This window comes from Emys orbicularis, chromosome 25 (assembly GCF_028017835.1).
Source record: "Emys orbicularis isolate rEmyOrb1 chromosome 25, rEmyOrb1.hap1, whole genome shotgun sequence".
NCBI classification, from domain to species: domain Eukaryota; kingdom Metazoa; phylum Chordata; order Testudines; family Emydidae; genus Emys; species Emys orbicularis.
The window spans coordinates 6,059,141-6,081,259 of NC_088707.1; the positions used below are offsets into that span (position 1 = coordinate 6,059,141).

Sequence of the window (22,119 nt, forward strand, 5' to 3'; positions counted from 1 at the left end):
AAAGATTGGATGGCGTTTGCAATGCAATCGTAATTAATCTTTACGGAATTCTATTTCCCCTCATTCCACAAAGTTTACGTTGCTTGCATATGGGCCTCAGAGCTTTGCTGAGACCTAAGGAAACATCAAATCTAGGGAATGTAAGAATTTGGATCTTTTAAAAGTGAGAAATAAAGCTTTGGAAAGAGAGAGAGAGAGAGAGAGAGAGAGAGAGAGAGAGAGATACCCCCCTCCTTCACCCCGCTCAATCTTTAGCAATATAACCCTTAAAATAGTTTAATCCGATAATATTTCAGAAGGACTTACTTTCAGGAGCCCAAACTATTGGTCCTCTGGACTGAACACTGGACCAGCAAAGCATGATACCAGCAATTGCAAGGGTTTATCTCATCTGGAAAAGTGCTCACCCATTTCTGCCCCTTACAAGCCAAACCAAGCAGTTAAAGTGTCACTTAACATTCTAGAGAATGTGAAATATATTGTACATTGTCAACTCCCCAAAACCATAAAACTAACTTTATGGACCTCACGTGACTTTTGAGAGCCAGTGAGGGGTATCTGTCTGAGGTCTGGGCGATTTTTACGATCTAACTTCTAGATAAAACCCTATCCATTTGACATCTAAATGTCATACCTACTTTTGGTATAGTTTGCTATTGGTAAAATATATATAGAGAGAACTATATATCAGGGGAAGGCGAGCAAATGGTTTTGGATCTGACAGTCCACCTCACATTCTTCTCAAAATCACTTAAGAAGTACCTAAACAGTGGGAGATTAAGTTTGGTAAGTTTATAAGATCCAACTTTACTTAATACGAACAAAAACCTGAACTATATTGTAAATATGTCAGTCGCATTTTGCCAGCAGAGAGACTTTAACTGAAGTATCTTGTGCCTTGTAAGAAATCCTGGATAGCAAAATAGAAACATTTGCCACCTTTGATTATGTTAGTTATTTGCAGCGAAAATAGGCTTTGTAGTGAGTATGAGTAGTTACAGAACTGTTATTTACATGTTGAGCCAGAAAGTAGGATATAAAAACAGTATGCTCAGGAGATTGAGGGTGAGGGGTGGAGGGGTGTTTATAGATCAGCGAGCGCATGGATAGATAGATAGATAGATCTCTTTATTTTTCAAAAAGTAATATAGGCCCGTTCCTCAAATGCACATAAATATATTTTGCAAAGCATTTATATCTTGTTATTGTAACTTAAGCTACTTCAAAACAGCTTGTGTTATTTGATATTCGGACTTTTTTTTTTCTATTGACGAAACAAAGTTTGGAAACTATGACAGGTCGCATTTCCTCTGTAGAATGCATTTGCTTTCCTCCTCAGCAATGAGATTCTATTATGTGAACTTTGCATTTTTTGGCTTCTGAGAGTTTCCAAAGTGCTATGCAGGAGAGCGAAGAGTAGTAGCGTTTGGCAAATGCTCCTAACACAGCACAAGCTCTATGCCACCCATGTGTTTAGAATGTACTGCGAACTATCAGCGTTAAGACTCAAGCGTTGTGTAGAAAAATACGAATGGGAGCCTTTGTGAATAGGAGAAATGTTTATTTGACTTGAAGTAAAGCTACAAACAAATACAAAAAGCTTATTGGCAAAATACTAACAGGCAGCTAGACATGACAGATGCCATTTTACACATAACACTGCATTCACTCTGCCCACTACCAACTGTCTATTAGTCACATCAGAAATATTTCTAGTATTTACAGACATTGGAACACTTTATGGTTGGTCCAATTTTATACATTTTTTTAATAGTGAAGTTTACCCACGTCTAAGAACACGTCTCAGAATTAGCCTGGGAACTAGAAAGCATGGCCTTACATTTGAACTAAACCACAGATTCGACAATTTGAAGACAAAAAGATACAAGAGCTTTTTTGCTTTTTATTTTTTTCTTTACAGTTTTTTGAATTTTTTCTGCTATTTTAGTGCAGGAATCCCAACTTTAGCTTAGGCAGAGAATAAATCTCCCCCCCCCCTCCCCAATAGCTGTAAACTCAGATAAAAACAAACAAACCACCGTATCTGTTATCAATTTATAAATAAGTTATAACATTTAAAGGGCTCACATAAAACATGCTAGCTTTCCAGAAAGCATCAAGATAGCACTGGCACAAACATTTATAAGAACATCAAGAGCGTGGAGGAGCATCTGGGAAATTAAAAAATAATAATAATAATTAAAAAATAAAATTAAAACAAAAATTAAAACACAACAGGAGCGCAGTCCTGGGATAACAGTACCATAGGAGTTGTTTAAAATATCAACAACATGCCGAAAAAGGTGCCTTACTGTACAGTACTCTGAAACTAAGATATGGTGCTGCCTCTCCCACCCCCCTTTTCTTCTCTTCTTTCTTTCCTTGATATTCCTTTTCTATAATTTATGGCTGGAAGGCGCTGCCCGCGGAGGCTACACTCATGCTTTTCAGTTTATTATCTTTCTTCCACTTCATTCTTCTGTTTTGGAACCAGATTTTAATTTGCCTTTCGGAGAGGCACAGAGCATGGGCGATTTCTATTCTCCTCCTGCGGGTGAGATATCTATTGAAGTGAAATTCCTTTTCCAATTCTAGGGTCTGGTAGCGAGTATAGGCGGTTCTTGCCCTTTTACCGTCTGGTCCAGTCATGTCTGAATAATATGGACAACATTGGTGTTTGGTTTTGTTTTTATAAAAAAGGCAAATTATTAACCTCCCCAGGACAATCACGAACGTTCACTTGGTTATTTTAAAATAACACCCCCTCCCCCACGTGTAGATCCCCCTCCCTCCATCCCCCAGTTCCGGCATATACAATTCAGTATTCACAATTTAGCCTCGCAGCCTAAAACTCGAATAATTCCACCTACGTGTGTGTGTTTGGATCTGTTAAATATTGTCATTTAAAAAACAAACAAACAAACAAAAACCACCACTGTTCCTGGTGCAATGGACCTACTCTTGGTTTTTTATTTTGTAATTAGCAGATTGTCAAGAACACACACACCAAAAATAATAATAAAGGATTGGGAGCCCCATCTGTGCATAGAGAGCCTGTTTTAATGATCAGTTCTTCCCTTTCCTTTTCCTCACCCCCCCTTCCCTCCCCCATCCGCAAATACCCCCGCAGTTTTAAATGACCTTTTCTCTCTCTCTCTCTCTATATATATATTAAATAACCTCAGATTTAGCGGCAGGGGTTACAAATCTATCACCCCCCAAAACAAGCATCAAAGGCAGTTTTCTGTTTTAAATCAGCGATCAGATAAATAAATACAATGCGATAAATAGCTGGATTACTTATCAGGCGCCTTCAAATAAAGCCAGGGGAAGGAAGGAAGAAACAAGAAGAAGGGAGGGAAAAAAGGGGGGGAGGGAAAAAAATAAAAAAGTAGCTGTACCATGGCTAATGTGAAGCTTCCTCATCCAAGGGAATATCTGTGGTGTCTGCCCTTCTGTTGCTGCTGTGGATGTAGCGACGGGCTCTGCCTGTGCCCGGGGAATATTGCTGCTGTTTATTTGGGTGCCCTCTTCGGTTCCCGAAGACGCGCTGGTCTCGTCTATTTCTGTGAAATTTGTGTTGGTGCTGGCAGAAGTAGCCTGGTCGGAGGGGGACGGGGCGGGTTTGCCTCCATGGTTGTCGCTGTTGGAGCAGGGAAGGGACTCGGGAGAGGACAAGGAGCAGCTAGACGCTTGCCTAAACCTGCTCTCCTGAGCGGGCGAAGGGAAGCTGCGGGAGCTTTCTCCCACAGCCCCAAAGTGGCTAGAGGAGGTTGAGCGGTTGATGCTAAGGTCCATCCCATTGTAGTTGTAGCCATAAGAGCTGGAATGCATGGTGCTTGAATCTCTGTACGAACCGTTCATAGAACTGCTGGTCCCATAATTTAGCAACTGATAGTCGGGGCCATTTGGATAGCGCCCTGAGAACGAGTTTACAAAGTAAGAGCTCATTTGGGTTATTTTGGAGGGCTTGATTTGTGGCTCGTGGTCGTTATAACCCTGTGCTTGACGATTTATGATGTATTAATGAATTATAGCAATGCACTGTACTTCGTTTTTGCTATGTATGCGGCCAAATATGGGGGGTGGGGGGGCGTTTGGTAATCACGTGCTTTTGTTGACCAGTCGTAAATTCTCACTGATGACCTCAAGAGGTAATTCATGCTCTATGGTTACAAATAATGACGATCTGAGAATCGTTAGGCCCAAGTCAATGCAAGGCTTAAAAAAAAAATCAGAAGACAGAGATTGCGCCATGTTGGCGGACCGCGCCACCTACTGGGGACAGGGTGACTTAGCAGGCATGGAGGGTGACTACCCACCCTTAATTTTTTTTAAAAGTCATTTAGTGGCAATTTGCACTCTTCATATATTTGTACTTTTTAAAAATAATAATAATAATGCACAAATACCCCCTTTTCATCCCGGGAAGCTCCTTTCAGTTTTAATTTTATTCTGCAAATGGAGAAAAAATGCTTATCAGACCCAGCTCGAATGATTGTCAACATTCTGTTTTAGTTGTGTGGTCTTTGCATGGGGGTTGTTATCTTCATTAAATTATTGCCATTCTTTTATAATAATGACATTGGTGGTGAGGGGGAATAAGTCACCTTTGGATCTGGAGGTTCTGGGTTTGAATATTTTAGAAAAAAACCGGAGCCTGCTGAAAGAAAAACATGTGTGCTTTATTTATTTAATTTATTTATTTTCATTGGCACAATGAAAGTTTGGCTTTCTTCACCTTCTCATTATATTATCAAATACACAGTAACACCTTGTAATTCTGGAGGGGAAAAAAAGAGACGGGAAGGGAGATCAGCCGTTGAAACTGGTTGACAATGTTGCTTTTAAGATATTCTTGATCATGAATATCCCCCCCACACACATACTCCCTTTAAATAGAGCATTGTTCTATTCCCCCCTAACCCATTGCAAACCTGCAAGAAATATTAGGTAGCCATGAAAACCTGAAATTTGACCAGGGTTTTGCTTTGTTCAAGGTTGCTATTTTTTTTCCAAGGCAGTTTAGGAATTTCAAATGCTTGTCTGCAACTCATTGGAAATTATGCGCCATATTGAAAGTGACATATAATTATAATAATTACGGGCAATGAAAAGAGTGGCAATAATAGTAAATGTTCTACAGCTGTGGAGCTTCTGCATGAATTGATTTTAAAAGTGACTGGCATTAAAACAGCTTGTGACATGAGGGAATGCATTCGTACATAGGTATTTTTGGGTGGGTGGTGGGGGGGGGAGGGAGTAGTTCTTTTTAAAGGCATTTTTTTTCTCTCGTGAAGCTTCAGACATTTTAGTAGCATTGAGCTGAGCAATTTTTTGTTTTAAATCTGCTGATCCCAAGAAGAAAAGCACTTCTTTTCGTTCATTTTTTAAATAAAAAAAATCAAAGAAAAGTTTACTTCATTGCAACTACAAGACACCTCTTAGTTCTTTAGCGCAGAAGAAACATACGCCCAGTTCCGAGTCAAATGGCACTGTAAAAAGAGCCATTTGAAAGGTGTGTGGGGGTGTGTGTACATATACACGAAACAATCTAACTGTGCTTAGCTTACTGTTTTTTGTTTTTTGTTTTTTTCCCCGTGCTTAAATAATTCCCATCGTCCTGGAATGAAAAAAGTTTCGACTAAAAACCCAGCAAGTCTGAAACCTAGCTATGTCTACAATGCACATCTCCCTGATTTTGGAAAGTGAAATAAGGGACCAGATGTTTGAAAGATGCTAGACAAACGTTATGTATCTTTGGTAGATAGATGAGACCATATTTTTGCCTCTTTCTTTGATATATTATGTATATGGAGAGCTTTTCCTCATAACTCTTTTGACTGTAACAATAAAAAAGAGCGATCTTAAAGCAGAATGTCAGCTCGGAGATATCGTTGGTGAAAGGTCCTGCATTTAAGATTAGGCAAAAGGGGGGAAAAGCACATTTATCTCTCAACTGTAACTTCCGTATGCTGCGTGTTGCTTGTCCTTGCTGATTAGAAGACAGTGTCACACACAGACAGCAGTAGCGCCCGCTTTGCTAACAACCCCTCAGCTCCACATGAATGGCATATTTTCATAGACAGGAATAATAATAATGATAATAATACCAAAGGGGTGTGGATGAGTCCGAATACTTTGCTTTTATTAGAGTATTCCATGGCCATACCTAAGACAAACTACAAACACAACACGTACAAAAATTAATAAAATATAATTTTTTTGTTGTTGCTTTTGCATCCTTTTAGGTAGTACTTGTTCCTTCAGTAGGTTTTCTCTTTAAAAAAAAAAGAAACTAATTACAAAGACCCCAGGGTTTGATTAATTTACCAAAAGAAAAACAACCAGGGAGGGGGGAATCTATAAGTCAATCGTGCATGAAACATTTTACAAAATTAAGACAATAAACACCAAAAATGACATATATTGCAGCACCTCCATTAAATACAAGAGTTAGCGGGTTACTAACAGTGACACGAAGGGCAGAAACACAGGTAAGAGTTCCAAATTATTATTATTATTTTATTTTATATTATATTTGGAGGAATAGAAAGGGAAAAAAACTCAACTAGAAGCCTGATTTTTGTTTTGACACGACAGATTAACTGAACACGAGTCCAACGGTGCAAATTTATGTTGGTGGCTCGCCACCTTCAAACCGTCTCGGGTATTTTACAAAGCGTGCACCACTTGGGGTGCGTTTTCTCTTCCACTCCAACCCTTTCCCCCCACCCTCTACCTCCTCCAACTGTTGGGATATTTCTCTCTTTCTCTTAAATAATTCTTTCACTCCGCTGCTTTCTCCTCCTCCTCCTCCGCGCTCAGCTGCGTGGAGTTGAGCAGTTTGTTTTCCTTTTTCCATTTCATCCTCCGGTTCTGGAACCAGATTTTGATCTGGCGTTCTGTCAGGCAAAGTGCGTGTGCGATTTCGATCCGGCGACGCCTGGTCAAGTAGCGGTTAAAGTGGAACTCCTTCTCCAGTTCCAGGGTTTGGTAGCGGGTGTAGGTTTGCCGGCCTCTCCTGCCACTTGGCCCGAAAGATGAACCTGTTAGGCAAGGAAAGGAGGGGGAGAAAATACCCAAAGGTTTATTCTAGTTAAGAGTAATAATACCAGGGAGCCGGCCACTTAGCATTCTGATAAAGGGTATGTGTTTAGGGGTGGTGGCGTCTTTTGCTTCCTTTGCCTTCCCCACTAAATACTTTTACCAACCAAAAATCATCTAGCCAAAGTGCCCAGGGCTCCTTTCCCCCCCCCCCAAAGCCAGCCATCTAGCAAACCTCCTGACTTACTAGGTCGCCTTGGAAAGAGTTGCTAATTTGTCTTGGGTTTCTGCAATGCCTGCTGCTTAACTCAAAGGCAATAAAGTTCCACTGGTACCTGGGCAGAAGGCAGAACTTGCCAGATATTCCAGGACCGTGCTTTGAAGAGATTGCTAGACCTGTCTTATTCTATTATGTAAAATCTCAAGGTGCCCCCCCGCCCCCACACACCTTTCAATTGTTCCTCCCCACCGGCAGCAGTAATAGATCTGGGCATTTAAGCAATAATGAAGTGTATCGATCTAGACAAACTCTGTGCATTAAAGGGGGTACAACGCTTCATGTCCCTGCACTAATGGACATCAATTTGGAACTTAAAAGGCAACAAATAATGAATGTAAACATGGAAGCACTGTGACTTTTTTTTCTTCTTTGTGGATTGAAGAGATAGCACTTAAACCAGCTATACATCACAGAGGAAAAAAATTCTCCCCAGGCAGACTTTTCATTATGTGTTGAGTTTCATTAAAAATGTAGTTCTCTCCTTTCAAATATTTAAACACTTTTACATTATTTAACTCCAGAAAGTGTGTGTGTGTGTGTGTGTGTGTGTGTGTGTGTGTGTGTGTGTGTGTGTGTGTGTGTGTGTGTGTGTGTGTGTGTGTGTGTGTGAAGTCATCCTGTTCTTTTTTTTGTGAATAGATATCTCTCTGTATGTGTAGAAGACACAGAGATAGATAAATCATTGTAACTGAGTGACATACGAATCAGAGCGTGCAAAAAGAAAGAAGATACGCGCCTAAGTATGGTACCAACTTTTTTTTTTTTAAAGGATCTGGCTAAAGAACTGCGATAGAGGAAAAAGACTGCCATAAAGTTTGGGGTTGTGTCAGAAACAACTTTCAGTCTCGTGCTTTGCCTGACTCGTCCGCTGGAAGTTGGATCTTAACTAAGCTTTTCCTGTTTCTTTTGCAAAGAAGAAAAGGGGGAAGGGCGGGGGGGGGGGAACAAATACATAAATAAAGAGAGATTAAAAAAGAGTAACTCACTGTTGCAAGAGTTCATCCGCTGCATCCAGGGGTAGACGGGAGTAGAGCACTTCTGGTCATCGCTTTCCCCGAAAACAGTTTTGGTCTGTGCGCAGTCTGACTTCCGCTGATCTGGGGCAAACTGAACATGGTCATCTAGGTTTGAGGTGGCACAGACAGGGTCCTTCTCTCTGTAAAAACCAGCTGTCCCATAGTCACAGGCTGTGGTCCGGCTGTAAGCTCCGTTAGCTTGCTGGTAATAAGAAGAGGAGGGATAACCCTTATCTTGGACGCTAGTGGCTCCATAGGTAGCGGGGTAGTGTCTTAAAGGATCCGCATATCCTGAGGCATATAACGGGATTTGTCCCAGGAAGGGCTCCTGCCCCGCAGACAGGCTCACCGGGAAGGTAGAGTTGACAAAATAAGAACTCATTGGGAGGAGGCAGCCGTCCTTTCCTGGCTTTATGATTTGTTGTGTTTTATAGTCCAAGTGGTTTAGCTATTAGTAGTATATCGGAGATTGGGTTTTAGCTGAAGGGGGATGGCTGGGTGCCAGCGAGGGACACAAGGAAATAGAACCATCTGATCATGGACTGACCAATAGCAAGAGTCTGAGATTACAAAATAGCACCCATGAGGGGCTTGCATTGCACTAGGGACCCCCAGAACAAACCACCCAGAGCCTCTTTTTCCTCCCTTTTAAACAACAAAACTCACCCCCTTAACCAAATACGTATTATCTGCGAAAGATAAATCCCCAAACGTTTGGAGTCTTTAAAACAATAATTAAAAAATACACCAAACACACACAGAGAGACAGAGAGATAGATCTGTATATAGAGATATACATACACACGGAGAAAAAAAGTTAAATCCCTTTATTCTGAAAAGTTTAACCCCTGGTGCCTGTTATTGATTGCAGACCATTTGGGTAATATTGCTTTGATTTTTTTTTTTTTTACATAAAAAAGAAACTTTTAGTTTATTTGGTTTTTTTTTCATTGAGGGGTGGGGTAAATAGATTTTATTTGTTTAATTAGCTTGGGTTTAGGATGGGAAGTGTGTGTGTTGGGGGGAGAAGAGAAGCCAATGTTGGTAACTTATTTCTCATGGTTATCTAATTATCATAGATTGACAGAGAAGAGGCTTCCTTTTAAAGTGTCACTCGCCCGCCTCATCAGATTCTATGCTTCCTATTTATTTTGTGAAAGAGTTACAAATCTATGAGATGAATGGGAATCGAAGTATTACCTTTATCCCGGACTAAATACTTATAGAGATATAGATATATGTACCGAATTGTGCCCTCTTGCGTTTTATTGTTAATACCAAATCTATGTCCGACCCTTCGCAGTTAAAGGCAGCATTCGGTTACGGTCAAGAAGTGTCTTTATTGATTGTCACTGATCAAGAGTTTTTTTAAAGGCTGTTGTTTGGCGTGTCTATTGCCTATAAGGTGAGCGATGATCCGGCTTTCATATTTTATCACCCTTTCCATTTGTGTCTGGCCCCACTACGAGGTACCTATTTAAAAAATAAAAAAAAGTTTAAACCTCTTAAGGAATAAACTCGAAATTCTGAGTCATTTTTTTTTTCAAACTGGGGCGAAAGACCAAATGAAATGAGTTTGGTCTGGGCTTAGTGGCTCATGTTTCTGCTTTTATTCATTAGCTGTAGGTGTGTTTCGCAATGGCTAGTCACCTCCTCTTCAGATTTCTCTACGCGGAAGATCTGGTTGGATTTAAATATTTTGCCATGCATTTTAGCTGTGGGAACGTGTCATGTCCTTCAGAAACTTCCTCCACGATAAAATTGAAAATTGATTGGTTTAAGGTGCATTTCTAAACTCATATCTATCTATCTATCTATCTATCTATCTATCTATCTATCTATCTATCTATCTATCTATCTATCTATCTATCTATCTATCCCCATACACACCCATCTATCTATCTATCTATCTATCTATCTATCTATCTATCTATCTATCTATTCCCATACACACCCCACTATCTATCTATCTATCTATCTATCATATGCAATGAAATTTATACACCACACAAGGTACACACCTATATGTATGCATACACGTTTGTGTATGCTCCTGGTCTAGAATTACACATAATTACATGGTCGCTGCAGAACTGCCAATGCCTATTTTCCCTGATCGGGGTTAAGTATTTACGAAACTGTTATCTTATTAGGAGCTAATTTATTTTAAACATCATGTTTACGGCAGCAAAGCTAAGACTATTTCATGGCATCACTGCAATGGGCATTCGACTGAACGTAATCTTTATAATTCAAGGAAATAACATGTAAAGGAAGTAGTTTTTCTCCCCTCCTTTCTGACTGAAATCTATTATATTTGTTCTTGCAGAGTTTTCCTTTGTGTATGGAGTGGACCCAAACCTACGCAGATCTGTTTTATTGGCATGGGAACGTGAGATTAAAAGAGAAACTTGACTGTCTATTGGGGGGGGGGAACCTCCATTGAACACAATGAAGTTAGTTGCTTTGCAGGAGGCAAACAGACATTTGATTAGAAAGTTACGCAAAATGTGTATAAGAGTAAAACCAGGAACATCTGGGATGATTTGCACAGCATGCGGAATCTGGGCTATGAAGTATGAATTCCTGATAATTAAATGAGTGAGTAAAATCGCTGAAAACGTTTTCTTTACTTCTTTTTAATGATGATAGTTGTGAAAATGTTCCTCCCGAAGTATGTTTAAAGACTGTTTCCCCAACACATGGTGATGTAGCATTTCTATGAAACGCAGCTCTATTTAGCATGCTTGTGGCTAAGACTAACTTGTCCTACCTTTTGGCTGTAGTAATTTTTATTTTTATTGTGAAAGAAAAAAAAATAAAATTCACTAATTGAAACTCGCCTCTTGCTAATTGCTTATTGTTGGTTATTTAGACGGTTATTTAGACTGGAATAATATGCTGTGCCCTGCTAAAGGAAGATAGCGCTTCACTTATTATGTATGGACTTTTAGTGGGAGAAAAATAAAAGAAGAAAACTTGGTATAAAACATGCATTAAGCTTTTGTTCCATTTTGGAAAAAATATATAGATCTTTAAGTGTCCATCATCCATATACTGAGACCTGCAGGATGGCATGTTTACCATCTGTAGCAGAGTATTCAGAATGCATTCGATCACAGATAGAATTATGTGTTTAGTGTCAAGCCGGTCTCTAATATCATTTTAATAGCTTTTTCAAAAGGTATCTTCATTTTGTTTAAAAAGATGCTTGGGCTATACCCTGAGTTGCTTGCTAAACTTTTAAGATAAATCTGTGCCGGGTTTTTGTGGAAAATATTTGGTCTAAGGAGGTTTCTAAAGGCAAGCAGGCATGGGGAGTGGGACACAGAGACCTAAACATAACGGTTGCTGATACAGCTTGCAGTGTCGTCACTGTGTCTTCCACCGTATTTTCTTTGCATATTTTCATTCAGAACTGGGTCTGGGTTTACTTAAGAAGACTTTGGTTTTATTAAAAAGAAGAGAAACCACTAGTCGGTGGAGTTGCTAGAGACAACATAAGGAGGTATAAAATGTTTCATTTAGCACTGAGAATCCATCTTTCCCTACTGATTGACATCACTCTCCTGGCAGGGTATAAATAAAGATTAAAGGGATTTATTTACAGCATGTACATTCGCAGCTCTCTAGCTTAGAGAGTGCTGGCTGGGCCTTTTTCTCCATTTTTGCTCTTCTGCTAGCAAATGCCAACTCCACAAAGCAGAGAGAGGCAGATAAATGAGGGGATTAAAACAGCACACAGATATTTCGAAATGCAAACAGAACAGAGCATTGCTTGTGTAAAAGCTAAGCTAGTTAAGAACTTTGTGGAAAGTTAAGTGGAGCTGGTTCCAATAAAAAAAAAAGGGGGGGGTCGCTTTTTTCGTGTAGAGCTGGAATTCTCAAGCCTTCTGAAGTGACAACAGAGAAGGACCTTCCCAATCAGGGGACTTATTGCAGCCATAAAGTCAAGCTAACACTAAGACAACATTTGAAAAGCCTTGTTACTGTATTTAGACATATAACGCTATTAACAGCAGAGAAGATTGCTCTTGTAATATACATCCTCACTCAAATTCCTATTAGAAAAGCGGCACAAGGATTCTTTTCTCTACATTGTTGGCATATTTAAAACAATGACCCCTGAAGGTGTTTAAAAAATAATTCTCTCTCCATCCTCACATAACCATTTGAAACTTAATTTCCAGCAATTTAAGTTTAATTTACCTGACTTCCCGTGCAGTGCATAATAACCTCGTTAATGGGATCTTTGAAAAGAAGCAATAATAATCTACCATTGTTCCATTAAAGAGTGCAGCTAATAATTAACAAAAAAAAAGTGAGAGGGGGGTTGCGGGAAGGACCTTGGGATTGTAAAAATGTATCCATATTACCTTATTTCCGCTAAAGGAAACCCTGAGAGGGTTTAGGGGAAAGAAATCTTGCTAGGGAAACTAAAAATAGGGGAACAGAAACGGGTGGAAGAGAAATCAAAGCATGAAGCATGTAGGTTGCCTGGAGAATGCTACTGAGTGTGAGCAGTTACAGAATGGAACAAGTTAATCATGGCTGTTATTAGTCAAAAGGAGAAACTTTTTTATTTATTTTAACATAGTCTCTGGGCATCTCACTTTCATATAGGGGAATGCCACTAGTCTAGACATAAACAGTTGCCAGGAAACTGTGTGGTAGTAGGAGAAAACGAGAGAGAGAGAGAGAGAGAGATATTTTAAAATAACAGGCGTGCATTGTCCTTTCAAAGCCTACTGGATCTTAAAAGGGATTCCTCTGCTCCCCGCCCCAACCATCACCTCAGCTTTGTGCACACCACTAGACCTACCTTTTACAGACCACTCCAAAATGATCATTCGAAACAATAAACAAACAAACAAATACATAGTTCATTGACTTTATAATTAGCTCAAATCTCCTGCCTTCTTGTCTCCTCGTCTAATTATGGCTCTCATTTCACAAGCTCACTTGCTGTGTTTGCTGTCAAGAAATAACCAGCTTTCTTTCCTCTTTTGGTTTTGTACTACATAATTGATAACTTATCGATAATGAACATATATAACTTGAAATCCTCGGCAACGCAGCAGGCCTCAGAATAGAAATGGATCTGGTCTGAGGTTCCTGTAGCAAATGGGAGGTCACATTTGTTCCATTTCCAGGAGATATACAAACGTGCAATGCATTTATAATCCACTACTCGAAAAAAAATGTAGAAAATGGAATTTGTTAACCAGTTTCAGGGGATATTAATCACCGAGAAATATTTAAGCAAACCGAAGTTTTCTTGCATTGGACGGTAGATGGCAGCAGACAGCATAAAATGGGCTGGAAAGCAATTTATAACAGAAAAGACATAAAGAGAAATAGACCTTCCGTTTTTAAAAATAAACAACTAGGTGATGTTTAAACTACAGGAATTCCTTAATTAGCAACTTATCTAAGTTCTAGCGAAAACATTTAGATTTCATAGACAATCAGACATTAAAGGGTGCCCGGGGTAAAGTGATTAAAAAGACTTACTTGGAGTGACATTTATCTCTTGGGTTCTACAAGTGGTTTCTCACACCGCATTTTAAAAATTCAGCAGAAATAGATTATAGAATTATGTTATTTAAATGAAATAAAATAATCATTTGCCTTTTTTTAAGAACAGCAGTAACCACGGATCCTATAACATTTATGGACCTAAAAGAAAAAGCACTTCAGGTGGAGTTTATTTTTTCCCCCTGTTATGTCTGAACACGTAATAGCTCCTTCAAAAATATCTTTTGAAAATTATTTTTTGTTTGCTATTTCCACCATTGCTATAATTGACTCTTGCCCGCCCGATTTTCAGGAATAGTCAAGCCGGGTGATACAAGTCGTCTTGTCATCTATTCTTAATGGTTAACTCATGGGTGCCTTCCTTAATCAATATCCCTTTACATGCATAAACCTCGTATACAGTGTTATTTGAAAAGCCTCAGAAAACAGTAGCAACGTGTCTTTTTTTAGTCCTGCAATAATGAAAAGGAACATTCAAAATGCCGTGCATCCCCGAAGAAGTATTTTCTTAAAACCAAAGCAACCATTTCGTTTAGAGGAGAAGATATTCAAATAAAAGGATATTTTCACACCACACGGTAGCAAGTGGAGGAAAAGGAAGACATAAATAAACAATAAACGATATGTAGGGACCTACAGCTCCACAGACATGTTACATTTACAGGAGCATTGCAGAACGCAATGAAACCCACCCACCCTTCATTCCCTCACAGCGTCCTCTTTCATTTGGGAGTTTCACTTTAAAAAATAAATGTAATCATAACGTTGCAGCCCGGTAGTTGCTATTATTCTTATTATGTTTTCTAGTTTCCAGAACCTTATTCTCCAGGACTGCGGTGGACTGCCCTCTTTGAAGAAACCACCCACGTAATAATGACCCCGGAGAGCAAAACAAAACCCAACTGGCTTCAATGCAAACTTCGCCAAATTACTGGGCTCGCCTGAAGACAGGCAAACTGGCAAGATAATTCTGCTCGGGAGGGATAAAAAATAAAATATATCTGCTGCAACAACCCACATAGGGTTTGGCTGTTTTTTTTTAAGGCAGTATCTAAAAGACACCGTCATCAAAGTCCATAGCAGCCTTGTTTCCAAGTCAGATATCTACTATATCCAGGTGATATTACTGTCTTACTGTCTCTGTTAGTCTTTCTTTCTTTCTTTCTTTCGTTCATTCTTTTTGGGGGAGGGGGAGGGAGAGAGGGAGTTTTATCATTGCATTTTCTCAAAGCAAAAAGAAAAAAAAATCAAATGAAGAGAAACATATATTATTCCCTTACCTTTTGACGTCCATTTCTGTGGTATAAGTTTTTTAAAAAGCAAATAGCGTTTGTTTATCTTTTAGCTGACAAATATTGTCCCAACCTGATAGCCGTCGATTGTCTCTCTGACTTGTGATAGCTTCTTGCATTGCTGTCATTTGCATAGAAAATGGAGTAACTTCCCTCTTTGAAAAATATCAGCCTCCACTCGGCACAGAATCTCCACTTCCCCTCCATTACTACTGAGATTCCAAAATCAGCAGGCAAATTAACACAGGAATTAAAAACAAAAATCTTTTAACTCTCTCTCGCTCGCTTTTGGGGGGTGAGAGTGTGTGTGTATGTGTTTACCCCCTCCACCACCTCCTCCCCCTTTTAGCCCTATCGAGTTTATACACGAAAGTAAAAAAATCTAAAGAAGCAAGAGCCCTATAGAGGACACTGATCCGACCCAAGGTACAGCGGCCAAAAGAATGGTGCAATATAACCACATGGGAAATCATAAAAAGTTCATGTTCACGGTTAGCAGTCCACATGACCGGCTCTGGCCAATCCCAGAACCCAGCCACTCATAAAGTTCTATCACAAAGTTGTAAATTTTCATAAAACAACAAGGAATTTATTGCATTTCTTCATGACTGCTTTAACAGCAGTCTTTTTCTTAGCCGCCATCTTTTATTTTTTAAACAAAAATAAAAGAATATGCAAAGATCTTTTTTTTTCCTGGTGGGGGTTTTAATGGCGGTGTCTGAATCACACCTTACATATAAGGCTAAAAAAAGATGTTTAAAGGATAAGCGATGTTAAAGCAGTGGGTTTTATTTTAACATTATTTAGCTGTGTAATTATGAATCCTTCTGCTAAAATAGAAGATTAGCCATTGCGGGCGTCGGAGAATTTAGAAATAGATCAAGATAAATATATTGAAAGAGAAATGCTGGCTGTATCTATAGCATAATCTAAACCTATGTATTTATGTTTCACTACGTATTTAGGATCAAACACCCCACACACTCAGAACATTAATTGGCAACCCTGACACTAGGTAATTTTTGTGTGTGAAAATCACCAGCGGGCTGTAAGGTTTGATACTACGCTGATAAGATGTGCTTCAATAGATTGAGCAGAATAAAGAATTTTTTTTTAAATCCTTAATTCAGAGATGCCAGGCGCTGCAGAAGTACACGTCACAGGGACAATAGATCTGGCCCAATGCAGCAAAACACGTTTCACGAGCAATAGGAATTTTCTGGAACTCAGTTTTCGCTCTGGAAAGAGTGCGTATGAAAACAAATGACAATGGGGGAATTTGATAAGGAAAATTTTAGTTTTCACCTTCTTTTATTCTCTGATCAAGTGGGATTTCTGTGTAAATGCCATAATATATGATACATATAATAAGTGGCCTACCATCATGATTTTTTTTTTAGTAATGGGCTACGTTATTTTATCTAAAAGCTTTTATATTCTTATTTCGGCATCCCACGCTTCTCTATCAATAAGTATGTACTGGGGTAAAATGAAAGAAAGATATTTTATTAAATGTTTCAGCTTCCGTGATGAGATGAGAAAGAAAGAAAGAAGCCATTTAACAGCTACACCTAATTCCACGCGGTCTGCTCTATTGGTATTCCTGTTACGCACACATTTCTAGAACTGCGTACATCTCCCACTTGAAGAATACGGTCGTTTATTGCGCACACTGGAAATGTTAAAAAGAGAAAGAGAGAGAGAGAGAGAGAGAGATGCTCACAAGTGCTTAAAATTAGTTACCATTGTTTTGCATTGTTGATTTTCCTGAGTTTAATTGGTTTAATTTATTTTATGTGTGCTTTGATGTTAAACATTATTTGATGCTAATGAAATAGTTACAGTCCACAATAAAGCAATCGAAAGTGGGGGGGACAACAAACCCCAAACCATCGCAGAATATCTTGTGTCCTTGGGAAAGGGTCAGATTAGTCACACGTATCTATATATAATATATAGATAGTTTTTTATTGTTTCTTGCTTCTCTGCTTTTACCTTTCCCATCTTTTTCCCAGTAGACTAATCTGTGCAGATATTTGGAGGAAGGGAAAAGAGTGAAATCTGCAAATCCATATTCTTGGCAATTGTTTTTTATACCCGACTATGAGTTTTATTTCGCTAAATGTTTTAAAGCATTAACATCTGTAGAAATGTCATTAAAATGTTAAATACGACTGTTATGCTGAAAATTATGGGGCACGAATAAGATGACGTATCAGGGGAAATTAAAAGGGATATTTTCTTTATATCCTGAAATAAACAACTGAATTATAATAATGCAAACACATAAGAAAAGTGCAATGAACTGAACACAGTTTTAGACTATTGGTGGGTGTTTTTATTATTATTATTTTGAAGAATAATAATCACAAACCAGGAAAAAGAAACGCGCCGCTATTAAATAATCTTCTACCTTGATATACACCGCTTTACTCAGCACAATATTAATTCATTTTTTTCTAATGACTTGAACAAGGAAGTGGTCCAGGTAAAAATATACACAGACAAAACAGCATCGCAACCAGAAAAGAACCACAGAGGTTACAACAGAACAAGCGGTAATGATAATTCATATTATGTACAGAGTACTATATACGCTATGTATAATTTCCCCTCATACTTTCAGATCACATTTTCTAATTAAAGGTGCTAACACGACCACATTACTTCATACCAAAAAAGTACACAAGGAAATACAAACAGGGAGATTTACAAATACTTGTACTATAGGAAGACCCACATAGAAAAATGTATCTATCTGACTCTAAAGCCACATTTAATAGGTAGATATTATTATCCATTCTATTGTACAAAAAAAAAAGACTGTAATATAGGTAGTATTTTTTTCAGTATCAGGAAACAGAATGCATCATTCTTAGGCTTGTTTTTATTTTGATTTCATTTATTTTTTTATATATAGTCCCTTATGTTTAGGTTTCACGTTTCCTGGATTATCTTTCTGGACTAAAGTCCCCTTCAACCAAACCCCATCCCTTTCATTCTTCTTCATCATCTTCAGCGTCTGGTTTTTCCTGGCTATTTGAACCGGTGCATGCAGTTTTATTTTCTTTTTTCCACTTCATGCGTCTGTTCTGGAACCAGATTTTGATCTGCCTCTCTGTCAGGCACAAAGCATGAGCGATTTCGATGCGTCTTCTTCTGGTCAAATAGCGGTTATAGTGGAATTCTTTCTCCAGTTCCAGGGTTTGGTACCTGGTGTAGGTCTGACGTCCTCTTTTTCTGTCAGTCCCTGTGAAACAATAAATTAGAATCAAATGAACTCTGGGTGGTTGTTCGGTTGCTTTTTTTGTTTTTTGTTCAAACATATTCTAGACATTGTCCATAATAGCATAGCTATTTAATCCACCAACGGCAGATCCACAGTTGTTTCCTTAATAGAGCACTGACAATTTTACATCGGCTTAGAATCTGATCCTTTTATTTTGGAAGAATATATCATTCTAACAGAACACACACACACATATCACATATTGAATTATTTTTTTATCGGGGGGGGGGGAGGTGTTCCCTATTTTCAGATTGCGTTTGTGCGGGAGAGAACTTCAGCAAATTTGCTGCCACATTCATATGAAAGCATGTTTTTATTTTTTTTTTAACCTAGGACATTTCCCATTAACAAGGGAATAAATAAATTAATAAATACATTCCCTAACTAGATAGAAGCATCTGCTAAATATACCATTGCAATTATTTGTCCTCTGTTAAAGTTGTCATCATTAAGCCCTGTTTGTAAACTGCGCAATGGTCTTAATTATTTAACGGAATATTTTCTGTATTACATTGCTCTGGTCTACTGGAAACGCGCAGTCAGTGGTTGACATGGATAATGTTACTTCCTCAGATGAAAGTGGGGTATTTTTTTTTAAATCTGTCAGAAAGATGGGGCTGCATAACCAGAAGTTTTTGAAGAGGAATATTTTTATCTGCATGGGAACAGGCTGACACAAAGACTCGGCAGTCATCCGGCATTACCCGCAACTATTTAGTTGTCTGTGAAAGGGGACTGGAATGAAACCAGAGCACATTTTCGTGCCATTTGTTGGAATTCAATTGGAAATAATTATGGAGCAACATGATGTTTGTGGTTTCTATTTTTTCTATTCAGTTGATACCCAGGATGGCCAGTACAAGCCCTCAACATCCATCCAAAACATTCCAGTGGATTTTTGTTTTTACGGAAGAAAAGACGGTTATTAAAGAAAGGAAAAGGAAAATGGCCAGGCTAGCTGTAAAAGAGCTAGCAAGGAAGTAAAATCTGCAGTTCTGTGGAATGTGGGTTGTAAAATCCGTTGAGGGAAGAGCCATAAACTGTTGTTGAATGGGAATGGCTATACTATCTTTTCATCGCTGATGAAATTCCACAAACCCAATTACACAGTGGGCAAAGGTGGGGGGGGGGATCTCTAGGAGCAGGTAGTGTTTTAGTTTTAGGCACTGCAAACCACAAAATATGCATCTTGGAGGGCTTGTCTTCGCAGGAATCCAGCATATTCGCACTACTCCAAAATCCTCCCTAGTCTTGTTGTTATCCAGTGGCACATGTTAGAAAGAAGGAGTGGGGGATCCTTAAATCGAAAGGCAGAGATGAAGTGTTCACAACCAGAAATATTTGGTCTTTGATACATCAACTGTAAAAGTGAATGAATTATGGAGCAGGTAATGGAAAATACTGACCACAAATAAGTGTAGGGTAACCTCCTGCTTGTACAAGCGCCTGCATTGGGCTTCCTTCAATGGGCACATACATTGGGCAGGAGTTTGTTCTCCCCTAAAGTTTCCTACCAACACACGTTCAGACTATCTGGCTTAAAGTTAACTCATTAGTCAGGAGGCTATCAAGTTGCAATCTGGCAAATCATAGGAAAACCAGAGCTTACGAGTAGCAGCGAAATGAGCTCACATGTTCCACACTGCTTTCAATGGGGCAGCAATTTTTTTTAAAACCTCAATTTAGAGTAAAAATGAGATATTAATATTTCAACTTGCTAGGTCGTGATCTGAGAAAGACCAGATAAGAATTAGAAGTGATTTCGTCCAACAACAAAAAAGAGACAGGCCAGCGTTTTCACGCCTTATAACCCGTGCATTTCTTAATGCTTGAAATAAATTCAGTGTATTGGGAAACTAAGGCTATGTCAGAACACTATCTCTTGTAATGAATAAGGATATTTATTAAATGTTAATTGACACTAATATGCTGAGAGGAAGCGTGTTTGTGAATGAAAGATACGTATGCCAGCCGGGATGGGTGCATTAGACAGATTTGTATTTTAAATACATATGCTAAGTAGGCATCTTCGCTTAATGAGACCCTGTCCCTCTCCCCTTATCTTGTGGTGAGGGAACAGAATCCACAGCTCCACGGCCCGTGTTTGTTCATCACTCTGACAGCATCATGTGGGTCTAACAACTTTTGGAAGCTGGTCCAGGCACTTTGTCTAATAAACCCAATGCAGTTCCATTACCGCTGATCAGCACCTTACCCAGAGCTTCTCCAGCAGGCAATGGAAAAGCATAAACACGCCGACCTTGATTAACCAGGGATTCTAGCCGCTGCGTTATTGACACGAGACCCGCATTTATTTATTTGTTTCTTTATTTATTCCCCTTCCGAAATTTCACAAGTTTGAAAGCAGGGATTATGTGTTGCCGTTTCTATTAGACTAATGGTCACATCCAGGGCTTAATTGCGCTGTCTGGGACGTTATGTTAAGACTCTGGCAATTTTAAACAAGCAAGCAAATAAATAAATAAATAACAAACCTGCGAGCCGCCTCTACAGAGTTTATTTAAGAACAAGCCAACAAAAACATTGTTTTTTAAATAGAGTTAAGTATGGGGACAAGAAGCTAATGGCTATGATTTTTGCAGCCCTGCCTTTCCTCACTAAGACAAACTGCCTCTTGCATCGCATACACGCAGCACCAGCAGCTCTAATAAATATTTAAAGCTAAAAGGATGGCTTTATGGGGGGGGGGGTCTCTCTCTCTCTCTCTCTCTCTCTTGAAGGCAGAGCGAAAGAGCGCTTCATTTTCGGCGAAACGTCATAAAAGGAGTTGGGGACAATTCCCCCCTCCCCTTCCCCCCACCCTTTCCCGCACGCCATAAAATAGTTTACATTTTTTTCCCCCTAAGGCGTCTTCCTTTAAGGAGGCTTCTGACTTACCTGTACTCCTCATCCAGGGATAGATCCGGAAGTTGCTTTCGCTTTGCAAGTCTGAGTCCCTCTGATCCGTTTTGCTGCACGTCTGCTTGGAGGCATCTCCCGGGCACATCATCGAGAGGTTTTGCTCAAACGGAGAACAGTGCATGTTGAAAGAACTGGTTTCCAGGCCGTAGCTGGTGGAATACATGCTAGAGGTTTGGGGGTGCATGCTGCCCCCGTTGGCGTACAGCCCAGGCATGGAAGCAGCGAAAGAGGCGCTGGAACCAGATCCATACCCCGTTCGTTGGGTATTGGAGGCAAAAGCGCAAGAAGTTTGCTCAGGAAAGACGCCGGATGGGAAAACTGAACTTGCGGCTTGATATTTAGAAAATAAAGCATTCGCATAATACAATGAACTCATAATTTGGCCGGGTGATTTGTAGGCCGGGACGTTTTAGTGTCGGTTTTACGAGGTACCGTGATATATTACGGAATTAGAGTCCAGATTTACACCAAAAAGGACCCCCTTTTTCCTCCCTGCCCATGTGACTCCGGGGCACGTGATTTTGCCCGCTCCAATCAGCAGCCAGCTTCCCCACTGGCTCCTGGTAATGTGGAAAAAAAAATTGGAGTACTGTTGGATTTATAAAATATGATAAATAATGTATGTGATATAAACCCTCCAAGATCTATGCGAGAATGGGGTGGAATTGTGCCGGAGTCGATAAGCAACCTGTAATCAGTTTTCAACTGAGACGAAGAAAGAGGAGGGGGGGGGGA

General features: G+C 39.4%; 4 protein-coding genes and 1 long non-coding RNA gene across 8 annotated transcripts in view; 1 reads left to right on the plus strand and 4 right to left on the minus strand.

The window, feature by feature from the left end:
* Window positions 1-15,612, minus strand: part of HOXB3 (homeobox B3) — a 56,882-nt gene extending 41,270 nt beyond the window's left edge. For all 4 annotated transcript variants that reach the window (XM_065422720.1, XM_065422715.1, XM_065422719.1 and 1 more), the window contains exon 1: window positions 15,162-15,612. The gene's annotated coding sequence lies outside the window, so the exon portion shown is untranslated. The remainder of the gene's footprint in view (window positions 1-15,161) is intronic.
* Window positions 2,404-3,951, minus strand: HOXB5 (homeobox B5). Its single transcript, XM_065422467.1, has 2 exons — window positions 3,402-3,951; window positions 2,404-2,651 (listed from the first exon to the last, which is right to left on the minus strand). The coding sequence occupies exons 1-2, from the start codon at window positions 3,949-3,951 to the stop codon at window positions 2,404-2,406; spliced, it is 798 nt and encodes a 265-aa protein (XP_065278539.1).
* On the minus strand, window positions 6,134-8,725 carry HOXB6 (homeobox B6). Its single transcript, XM_065422842.1, has 2 exons — window positions 8,314-8,725; window positions 6,134-7,049 (listed from the first exon to the last, which is right to left on the minus strand). The coding sequence occupies exons 1-2, from the start codon at window positions 8,723-8,725 to the stop codon at window positions 6,790-6,792; spliced, it is 672 nt and encodes a 223-aa protein (XP_065278914.1). The 3' UTR covers window positions 6,134-6,789.
* Window positions 10,706-14,898, plus strand: LOC135894668 (uncharacterized). Its single transcript, XR_010562382.1, has 2 exons — window positions 10,706-10,944; window positions 14,689-14,898. It is a non-coding gene; the product is annotated as an uncharacterized LOC135894668 (long non-coding RNA).
* A 1,886-nt stretch (window positions 15,613-17,498) lies between the features above and the next one.
* On the minus strand, window positions 17,499-21,760 carry HOXB7 (homeobox B7). The gene is made up of 2 exons (XM_065422721.1): window positions 21,361-21,760; window positions 17,499-18,423 (listed from the first exon to the last, which is right to left on the minus strand). The coding sequence occupies exons 1-2, from the start codon at window positions 21,758-21,760 to the stop codon at window positions 18,170-18,172; spliced, it is 654 nt and encodes a 217-aa protein (XP_065278793.1). The 3' UTR covers window positions 17,499-18,169.
* Between the last annotated feature and the right edge of the window lie 359 nt (window positions 21,761-22,119).

Excerpts from the sequence above, each read along its gene's own strand:
- HOXB5 (XM_065422467.1), bottom strand. The coding sequence starts at position 3,951 with ATGAGCTCTTACTTTGTAAACTCGTTCTCAGGGCGCTATCCAAATGGC. Across the intron at positions 2,652-3,401 it reads GAAGCTTCACATTAGCCATG|ACATGACTGGACCAGACGGT; the intron begins GTACAGCTACTT and ends CATATTATTCAG.
- HOXB6 (XM_065422842.1), bottom strand. The coding sequence starts at position 8,725 with ATGAGTTCTTATTTTGTCAACTCTACCTTCCCGGTGAGCCTGTCTGCG. Across the intron at positions 7,050-8,313 it reads GCGGATGAACTCTTGCAACA|GTTCATCTTTCGGGCCAAGT; the intron begins GTGAGTTACTCT and ends CTTGCCTAACAG.
- HOXB7 (XM_065422721.1), bottom strand. The coding sequence starts at position 21,760 with ATGAGTTCATTGTATTATGCGAATGCTTTATTTTCTAAATATCAAGCC. Across the intron at positions 18,424-21,360 it reads TCCCTGGATGAGGAGTACAG|GGACTGACAGAAAAAGAGGA; the intron begins GTAAGTCAGAAG and ends ATTGTTTCACAG.